This window comes from Macaca thibetana, chromosome 13 (assembly GCF_024542745.1).
Source record: "Macaca thibetana thibetana isolate TM-01 chromosome 13, ASM2454274v1, whole genome shotgun sequence".
Lineage (NCBI taxonomy): Eukaryota > Metazoa > Chordata > Mammalia > Primates > Cercopithecidae > Macaca > Macaca thibetana.
In genome coordinates this window covers 95,914,259-95,925,177 of record NC_065590.1, presented here as the reverse complement: position 1 = coordinate 95,925,177, position 10,919 = coordinate 95,914,259, and the positions used below count along the sequence as shown (strand labels likewise).

General features: G+C 36.9%; 1 protein-coding gene across 1 annotated transcript in view; it reads right to left on the bottom strand.

Annotated features, from left to right (window-relative positions):
- Positions 1-670: 670 nt before the first annotated feature.
- The window catches only part of ROCK2 (Rho associated coiled-coil containing protein kinase 2), a 162,306-nt gene continuing 152,057 nt past the window's right edge, over positions 671-10,919 (bottom strand). The window contains exons 33-34 of the mRNA XM_050753971.1: positions 5,530-5,633; positions 671-4,306 (exon numbers count right to left, since the gene is read on the bottom strand). Coding sequence (XP_050609928.1) covers positions 5,543-5,633 — 91 coding nt within the window. The 3' untranslated portion in view covers positions 671-4,306; positions 5,530-5,542. The remainder of the gene's footprint in view (positions 4,307-5,529; positions 5,634-10,919) is intronic.

Here is a 10,919-nt window from a genome sequence, read left to right as displayed (position 1 = left end):
TTCATTTGCTGTTATAATCTGACCATTAGCATCAATACAAATTACATGATTTTTATTCCAACAAATGTTTTATTTAGATAGCATTAGTACTTTATCATTGCTTAAAGCAACTCCTTTAAAAGCATACTTAACTTATGTGCCGAGGTCTCTGGTTTTCCCCCTTTGTCAGGCAACAAACACTGGAGCCATTTCAGACATTCTGCACACATGATCATACCTAATCTGGCAGTGATCCTGTAAAGTAGACACAATCTCCATTTTACAGATGAAAACACTGAGACTCAGAGTGAATAACCTGCCCAAGATCATATAGCAAATAACTGCCCTAGAAAACACTTTCTCAGCACACTATTTCCTGACAAAACAGACATCCTGCCTCTTTTCCTTATCCTCACCAATTCAAATGAGTTTGTTATATTTGTGTGCATCTTAAAACACCCAAATCAAATCAGAGATAGGCTCCTGGTTGAGATTTGGTATTCCTCCATGAATTAAATCATAGGACAGAAGAATCACAAGTCTACAGCCTTAGTTATAAGACTTACTTACTATCCTCATCCCACTGTTTATACCCATCTTACAGAGAGAGCAAATGTTTTGGGTAAACTTTAGAAAGTTGCTGTATTCTAGGACTATTTCACAGGAGAAGTATGAAAATGCTTATGTCTCCATTTTATTTTTTTTTATAAAAAGCAGGCATGAAATACAATTACATTACTACAAAGATGCAACAAAACTTTAAAAAAGGGGTGCAATTTTTGTTCAGAGGGGACAGCTGATCAAATATTTATGATTTTCTAAACCATGCAGTTCATTACTTACTACAATTTCAAACAAAACTCATTATTACGGGGATGGGAGTCAGGAAGAGGCCCCCCCAAGCATGATATCCAGCGCTGTCACACAGTGCTTATGTTCAAAGTGCTTACAAATGGTGTCTTCACAACATAGGGAAGCTGAAGCCTTATTCCAGGGAAGGAGAGGTGAGTCAGTAGCAGTGTCAATGCAGACTGAGAAGCTCGGCAGTGACTTGCTCCAATCAGATTTTAGACACGATTTAAAGCATGTTTCAGTAAGGTTAATACAGTGTCCGAGTTTCTCTACTTTACCACCAGAATCCTAGAAGAGAGTAACAGCCGCAGCATAACTTCTTAAAACTGTGGTGTAGCAACCTAGAGTATTTCTGTTTAGGATCTATAGATAAATGGATGCAAAATACATACTTTAGAGCCGGATTCATGTAACTCTAACACAGGTTAGTTTTAAAAGCACTAACCTTTATTTTGGCTTTACTGGTATGCTTATCCATTAGTTAGCTAGAACATTTTAAAACTTTCATATAGATTTTTAAAATATGTTTCTAGAGAACATGGTTTTTTAAAATTAATACTTTAAAAACATTCACTATACATTAATTTAAACAGCAATATCGGCACCAGTTTTCCTTTCACTTCTGTCTCGTTATCCCCACAAAACAAAAGTAAAAAATCCAATAAGAAAATCCCAGTATTCATGATTTCTTAGTTCCCCATAGGAGGTATTTATAGCTCTAGGAGAAATCAGGTGTGAAGGAACAAGCAACTTTTAGTCTTATAAATATTTATCTTGGAAGCTTTAGGGCCTCAAGAAAAAAGAGAAACGAGCACAAAATCAGGTTGTTTCATATTTAATAAGTGTTGGAAAGAAAACACGTTTATAGATGCATGCACTCATGTATGTACGTGAAAGCGGCAATGCGGTAAAAAGCGAATTCTCACCCAAGGCCAGAATTTTTTATTAAGCGCATTTTCATTAGTTGGACAAACAACCTTATAAACCCTTATGTCAAACCATATAATGTGAAGAATCTCCATGGGAGAGATTTTTTTTTTCACCCTTCAGAATTATTTTTCCCCTAAGACCTTCATATGAATCTTCCTTATACAGTTGGTCACACCATGATTCCTCATATTCTCTAATATATACAGCATTCCAAATTTAAACTTTTGCCTTTTTTACTCAAATATTTGTTACTCGTGTAAACTTGAAATTATTTCACCTTAATAAAGTTTATTAAAAATATATATATATATATATATACTCTCCAATTCAGAATAGGATAGAACCTCCCATAATGTAACAAAATCTTTATATAAAATATTAATTCAGTCTCCTTTTAACAACTCTAATGAATGGAAATATTTATTCTATATAAATTTTATATATTTTTTATTTTTTAATCTTACTTAAAAAAGAGCTGTCCCCCAAAACCAGAGCTGCAGAACACACCTGCAAGGGAAACGGCATGCACATCTAGTCTGAGCACAGACAGCACAGCAGAGTGCAGACTGGAGAACGTAAGAATAACAAAATCAGTTTCAGTCTATCAGTAGGCCAGTGGCTACTCTTCAGTTTCCACAATACTATCTATTGTGGGGATCTAACTCTTTAAACATCTCTAACTGATGTCAGAGGGAATCAGTGAAAAATGTCTACTTCCTTCATTGAAATATTAGATGACTTTTTTTTTTTTTTTTTTGAGACGGAGTCTCGCTCAGCTGCCCAGGCCCGAGTGCAGTGGTGCGGTCTTGGCTCTCTGCAACCACCGTCTCCTGGGTTCAAGCGATTCTCCTGTCTCAGCCTCCCGTGTAGCTGGGATTACAAGCAACTGCCATCATGCCCAGCTAGTTTTTGTATATTGGTAGAGACACAGTTTCACCATGTTGGCCAGGCTGGTCTTGAACTCCTGACCTCAGGTGATCCGCCCATCTCAGCCTCCCAAAGTGCTAGGATTACAGGCGTGAGCCACCGCGCCCGGCCAGATGATGTATTTAAATACCATACCAAACTCTGTGTGTATTTATATAAAGAGAGACTGTTAAAAGGCTTCATAATTTAAAACAAAAAACAAAAAACAAAAACTTGATGCTTACTATTGCTGCATACTGTTGCAGTATAAAACATACACTTATCTGGGATCATGAGAATATAACACGAATGGTCCTGCATAAACTGTAACTTTGACAGCATTTAAAAAATAAAAATCAAATTAAGTGCCTTTGAGGCCACTTCTTCCCAGTTACCAGTTTTCTTAACCCAGTACTAAAATATTGCCACACACAGCTGTATGTCTGAGGATCATATTTAAATATTTAAAATGTATCTACAGTCTGTCTTAGTTTTCTTTATATTTGGGAAAATTTTTGAATCTTAAGTGTGAAGATGTAATCACAAATGTCTTTACCAGGAATAAAAACATATCTAGGGTAGCCAGCAAATTTAAAGCAAAGAAAATATTTTGTAGTCACAGACTAATACTGAGGTCTGTAAAAAGGGTTGAATGAATAATAGACATCAAGGATATATTAGTTCCAACATCATCCATAATTGTTTCTATAACCAATAATACTTTAAAAACATTTGTTAATCAAAATAGGCTGACATTGATATAACTATTTATGTGTAAAAATAGTGCACGATTTCTCTTCCACAAAGCTAGTTTACATCCTAAGAGCTGGTAAACACTTTTTTTGTTTTTTAATACAGAAAGGGCTGAGACTTTGAAAAAAAATTAAATTAAGGCATTCAAAATGGGTAAAGTTGCCTATCATGAAGCATTAGGAAACTGATATAATTAACTTTAAACTTCTTGTTACAGTAACTGCTTAAACATGAACATGCAACTTCCATCAGGTACACAGGAATGAGTGATATAAACTCCAACATTATGGCTTTATACAAGTGCATAGTTGCAACTGCAGTAAGTAATGATATCTGATTAATGTGTATAAAAAAATAAAGTGGGAAGTTTAAAAAACCTTGCAGTATTAGAGTACTATATATATATATATATATATATGTTGTGTGTTTATATATATATACACAGTATAATGGTCACTTCTTAAAGATGCAGTCAATATCACTGTAGTGGAATCCATTCCCAGATTCTTCTGGTAAATGTGCTGGTGAAACCTCTCTGTTGAAGCTAGAAAAGACGTTTTCTTTAGACTTTAACTCTTCTCAATCCTTGTGTGCATTGTAGTGTGAGTGACTGCCGAGAGCGCTTTATGGAAAAGTCTGGAAGAGTTGCATATATCCTTAGTCTATCAACCAATCACTGTTGGTTCAACCTGTTGCTTCAAAGGAGCCCAGATTTGTAATTTATATTACAGGGAAAAGGGGAACACATATATGTATGAGTGTATGTATCAGTCTCTCAGGAAAATATAGCTTTTTAATAAATTTTGGGCCATCATATTTCAGTCTTGTTCTCACTGGAAGAATACGATCATCTTGAATAATGACTGCTTTCATAGAAGGCAGTTAGCTGAAAAGAAAGAAAAAATAAAGTTAGTTGATACAGTGAAATAATTTAAGAGATTATTAAATTCCTAGAAAAAGCATTCCATTCACATTATTAAACTATACAGTCTTCCAACTACTATGTTTTTTAACACTAAAATCATGCATAAACATACTTACTGTATTACTTTTCCTGCAGGTACATGCAATTATATTCTTTCCCAAAACAACTTGGGATCTTGGAATTTTAGCTACACACATTACACACAAGTTTTAATATGGTTAACAAGCTATTAGGGTTAAACAATATGCCACAGAGTAACTCAGAAGATAAAGTTTGATTTGGGGTTGAACTGCCAGCTGCCTCATGTAGCTGACAGGGAAATGGGCCTACTGATCAGGTTCTACTTGGCTGTTCAACCCTAAGCCACACATTTTTTTTTTAATCTATAAGATAGGGCCAAATACATTGTTGTAGTAAATATATACAAGCTACTCTATGAAACCTGATTATAAATAGATACCAATACTACCTGATTTATGTTTTGCAACATAGACTAAAACAGACATTATTTCTTTTAAATCTTTCTATGTAAAAGGTTTAAGTTGAGGCTCAACTTTCATTCAAATCTCCTTGAGCCACTATTAACCAAATTATTTTACATTTTCTAAAAGCACAATTCTCACAGCGTATCACTGACATTCTTCAGCAAGGGTAACATTAAATTCTCACAAAGCAAACATTTCACAGCACCACACACAAAAACGCCAAATCAGAAACAGCTATTTTACAGCACTTATTAGACTTATAAAGATTTTATGCTTTCAATTCTTGCAAGTTGGAAATAAGAGGAGAGAGATGGAGGGAGAAAGGAATCCCATGCTATGTTCACAAACTAATATAGCTGTACGAACTTGAAAACGTTCTAAATTTTACTTCTCTTCTGAATATGGCTTCTTTGGAATGAACAGAACGTATCAGAATTAACTCCTTTTGTGATTGCTATATCTCATTCCTAAGATAAATTCTAATTGTATTAAAAATTTATAGCCAATGAAGAATCTGAACATAGCATTTCACTTTTACACTTAACATGTAAATTTCAGTTAGCAACTTTTTGAAAACTACTTTTAACTATATACTATTAAAAACAAGTTTCAAAAATAAAAAATAATGAAAGCCCAAGTGCAAACCACATGCGCTACGTTGAAGTACTAAAATAACTGATTTTTCATTTTTTGATTTACCCCATTTATTTCTTCAGAAATCAAAAACATCGTCATCATCATCACCACCACCATCAACATCATCAAATGACCAATCCCAGTCTTTAAATGCCAAATCAAGCAATCTGCAATAGGAGGTTTGTAAATTTATACTCTAACACTCTTTAGAAACTGTAACTTAATGACTTAGAAATCATACTTTGAATGTGTGGTAAGCATTTTAATTTTCCATTCATGGATAACAACAAGATTAAAATTAAGATGCACGCACACAAGGAAGCCTTGCCCTTTATATATAAATGCATATAATCACGTTGGCCAAGTACACCTTCCAGATATCTGAAGACAGTGATCATATTTGGGATAATAACAAACAATCTGCTTTTCCCTCCTCACTCCCATACCCCAGATAAACATGTAACCATCTGATGCCCAGTTTGATTTGAGAATTATGAAAACACATTTGTCAATGTTCCCTTCACCAACGTGGTTAGATTGTCAGCTCGGTTTTTCCATTATAGCACCAAAAACCATGGGGTAAAAGGGGAGTAATAGAATAAGAAAGCAGCTTTCTGAATTTCAGTAGGACCCTGCCTGCTCAATATGTCACCAAGAGCTTTGTCCTGCATATGAAAAACTAGGGACAAGGGAAAAGCCACAAGTATATAAGTAGCATTATCAACTCATCTTGGCTAAATTGAACTTAGAGTTAGGATATATGTGGTCTTTTCTAATTCAATAACCTAACTGTAATATTCCTATCATCTTTGTTTTTAAAAATAGGAGTAACTGGGCCAGACGCAGTGGCTCATGCCCGTAATCCCAGCACAGGGAGGCCGAGGCGGGCAGATCACCTGAGGTGAGGAGTTCAAGACCAGCCTGGCCAACATGGTGAAACCCTGTCTCTACTAAAAATACAAAAATTAGCTGGGCGTGGTGGCAGGTGCCTGTAATCCCAGCTACTCAAGAGGCTAAGGCAGGAGAGTCACTTGAATCCGGGAGGCAGAGGTTGCAGTAAGCCAAGATCCTGCCATTGCACTCCAGCCTGGGGGACAAGAGCGAGACTTGGTCTCAATAAATAAATAAATAAATATAAAAATAAATAAATAGGAGTAACTTTTTCATTTTTAAAACTGTGGTGTTCATGAATCAATTCGTGCCAAGGAACTCATCTGGTCCCCAAAGTCTCACCTATAATCACTATTGTCAGTGGTTCTTATTTACACACTTCTAAAGCAAGAAACTTTAGTGTACATGATTTACCTACTGCTCTTTATAAGGCCTCATTCCAAGAGATTGAAATGACTGAAAAGGGCCCAAATATTTGCATTTTCAAATAAGAAACCTGAGGTGATTTCTGATACAGCTGGTTAACTCTGAGAAACACTGACAGAATAGGTTAATGGATGATTACTCTAATTTAAAATAAATACAGCGACTCAAATTACTCTTTTAAAATGTGCTAAACATAGGACAACATTTGAGAAAACACACAAACATATATAATTACTTACTTAATGCATATCACAACCTGGCACACACTCATTTTTCTAGACTTACATATAACGTAGCTTATAGCTAGGGTTTCAGCTCTACTGCTTGGGAGATTGTGATCAGCAGGCCTTCCAGGGCATCCACACCTCAGCTGTAGCATAGGTTAGGAGAAAGCTGCATTGCATATCCTTTCAAAACCTTTGAAGTGTGTGCCAGTGTCATAATCTCAAATTTAAAAGTCTAATCGCTAGATACGAGTGCAGTGCATGATGAGACTTCCCTTACACCCTCTCCCCTCATCCCTTCGAATCAGTCATCTAATTCTAGTTATTTCAACTGAAGAAATCTTTCCGAATCCAGGTTTATTTTCTCCGTTTTCATTGTCAAGTACTCAGTTCAGGATCTCATTAAGCCTGAATACCAATCCCTTATTGAAAGACTTCTACTTATAAATCAAAACTCCTGAGAGCAGTGTACATGGAGCTTTTCAGCTGGGTTCAGAGTTTCTCTCCAGTGTCACATCATCTTTTACCACACCTTGCCCTTGCCTTCTCCCAACCCCAACCCAACACAAAATTACAAATACATAAGTAATTCTGACAACTTTGTACCTCTGCACATGACATTTTGCCTGGAACTGATTTTCCCTTATTTGTTTGATTGTAAAATTATCCATCCTCCATTGTTTTAGATCTTTCTTAATGTCCTCAGGAAGAATTCTCCATGCTTCCCTCGTTTCCCCCAGCGCTCTGTTCATGCCTCTATCATAAACAGCATTTTACATAGTACTGTAATTGCCTGTTGCTTGACTGTCTCCACCATTAACTAATCAACAGGGATATAGTTCAGGCCTGTGAAACTTACTGTCAAAGATGCTTTGGAAAGAATGCATTTAATTTGGAATTCTACCAACAGTCCACAAAAGTACCCATTTCGTTTCTTAACCCTTGCCAGTTTGGTAGGTGAAAAATGGTTTTATGTTATAGTTTTAATTTAATGTCAATTTCTTAATACAGTAGTCCCCCCATATCCTTGTTTTCACTTTCCATGGTTTCAAGTTACCAGTGGTGAACCACAGTCTGAAAACATTAAATAGAAAACCTCAAAACAATTTAGAAGTTTTAAACTGCCCAACATTCTGAACAGCGTGATGAAATCTTGTGCCATCCCACTCTGTCCTGCCTGGGATGTGAGTCATCCCTTTGTCCAGCATATCCATGCCTATTAGTCACTTATTAAGGGTCTTCATTATCAGATTTTAAAAAATGGTATGTGTACGGCACAGCACTATTCCTGATTCCAGGCATCCACTGGGGGTCTTGGAATACATATCCCTTGAGATAAAGGGGGACTACCGTAATCAGGCTGATCCCCCCTTTTTTTTTTTTAACATGTAACAGCTGTTTCCATAATAATGCCTGCATACACCTCACTAATTCTGTATGGGGATGAAGCAATCTTTTTTCTCAATGATTTATAAGAACTTTTCATATGTGAAGATAGTAGCTCATCTTTCTCATATATTTTGTAAAGACATGGTGTTTTTTACATTTACAAGGCTTCAATTTTGGGGTAGTTGATCTTTGGCTTTGTTTTCTTTGCTTTTATTATTGGAAAATTCTTCTCCAATTCAAGATCAGGTATATATTCATGCATGGATTTATTTTTGACACATCAAATTGTATATAACTTCATTATTTTCCCAAGTAGACTGTTAACTTTCTAACATTTAGAAATGGAGAAGAACAAAGATAATAATGACACAATAGCTACTTCCTCCCTTAAGTTTTAACTGTGTTGCCATGTTTTACTTCTTAAAACTCAATAAATGAGCATTTGCTGCATTTTTGCTTTATACTTTTCTGCATGCATTAAATACTGCGTTTAAAAAAAAATCTTTAAAAGAAAAATAATTAAAGAGCAATGCCCTCTAGCCAGACTGGTATCTAATTTTTTTTTTTTTTTTTTGAGATGGAGTCTCACTCTGTTGCCCAGGCTGGAGTGCAGTGGCGCAATCTCGGCTTACTGCAACCTCCACCTCTTGGGTTCAAGCAATTCTCTGCCTCAGCCTCCCGAGTAGCTGGGATTACAGGTGTCTGCCACCACGCCCAGCTAATTTTTGTATTTTTAGTAGAGACGGGGTTTCACCATCTTGGCCAGGCTTGTCTGGAACTCCTGACCTCAGGTGATCCACCCGCCTTGGCCTCCCAAAGTGCTGGGATTACACGCGTAAGCCACCGCACCCGGCCCAGACTGGTATATTTTTATCTTGCATTGAAACAAATTAGGATTCCCCAAATTGTCTTCATCAAAAATTAGCATTTTATTCACAAATTTCCTACTTTTCCAGTATGGCATTTTAATTTTAACTCAAAAGTACCACAAAAAAAAAAAAAAAAAAAACCACTCCTGTAGAATAGCATTTGTACACATTATTTTTATGAACTGTCAATTAATTAAGTTCTACTCTTATCACAATGAGGCAGTGACTACTTCAGTTCCAAGTCAAGGTTCCAGAACAAGATTATCTGGATCTACAGTCATGGCTCTGCCACTTATTAGCTGGGTGACCTTGGGTACACAAGCTTTCTGTGCCTTAGTTTCTTCATCTGTTAAATGGAGATATATTAATAGCTACCTCACAGGGTGGTTCTGCGGATAAACTAGTATAATAATAGCTAACACTTATCTATTACTTCACCACTATAGAAAAAAAAGAAGTGCTGAAAACAGAGTTAAGAGGAGAGGCTGAGCGTGATGGCTCACACCTGTAATCCCAGCACTTTTGGAGGCCGAGGCAGGCAGATCACCAGGTCAGGGTGAAACCCCGTCTCTACTAAAAATACAAAAAATTAGCTGGGTGCGGTGGCACGCACCTGTAGTTCCAGCTACTCAGGAGGCTGAGACAGGAGAATTGCTTGAACCCAGGAGGAGGAGGTTGCAGTGAGCCAAGATGGCACCACTGCACTCCACCCTGGGTGACAGAGCAAGACTTTGTCTCAAAAAAAAACAAAAAAACAAAAAACAGAATCAGAACCAGGACTGTCAAAGCAGCCACAGATGAGGTAATGAGCCAGGTGCGGTGGCTCATACCTGTAATCCCAGCACTTTGGGAGGCCGAGGCGGGCAGATCACCTGAGGTCAGGAGTTCAAGACCAGCCTGGCCAACATGGGGAAACCCCGTCTCTACTAAAAATACAAAAATTAGCCAGGCGTGATGGTGCATGCCTGTAATCCCAACTACTCAGAAGGCTGAGGCAGGAGAATTGCTTGAACCTGGAAGGTGGAGGGTTGTGGTGAACCGAGATCACGCCACTACACTCCAGCCTGGGTGACACATCAAGACGCCATCTCACAAAAAAAAAAAAAAAAAAAAAAAAAAAAAAAGAAGAAGAAAAGATGTAATGGCAGATGACCACAAACAAAGACACTAAGGAAAAGTTACCAAAAATGGTTAAGTGAACATTTATGGGTTCACTTTGTATTTGATGTATCTAACAAAGCCAAACTTTGTTTTAAGAAGGGATACCATGTCAAATTAGTTCAACTAAAGCTAGATTGACTACTGCTAAGACTAATATTAAACAAACTCAAACAAAGAGCTAGATATCAGATCACTGCCGAGACACACCAGCAATTCTGCGCCTCCGTTTTCTTGGATGACCCTTTACTAGTTCCACCCATTTGTATATTGAACGGGCTTTAGTCCAGTAGAATGTTAAAAGCCATCCAGCCTGAGGCTTGATTCCTCCCTGGAACCATGCTACTCAATGAGACTCACGATTTGCCTTTCTGATTGGTTCTTCTTCTAATACATCTTCCAAGGAAAAGGTCTTTAGCTGTTTAGTACTATTTATCTCTCATACTTTCAAGTAATGTCGTTAGAAAACAAAATATCCTGAGTTCCTTTGCTTGCT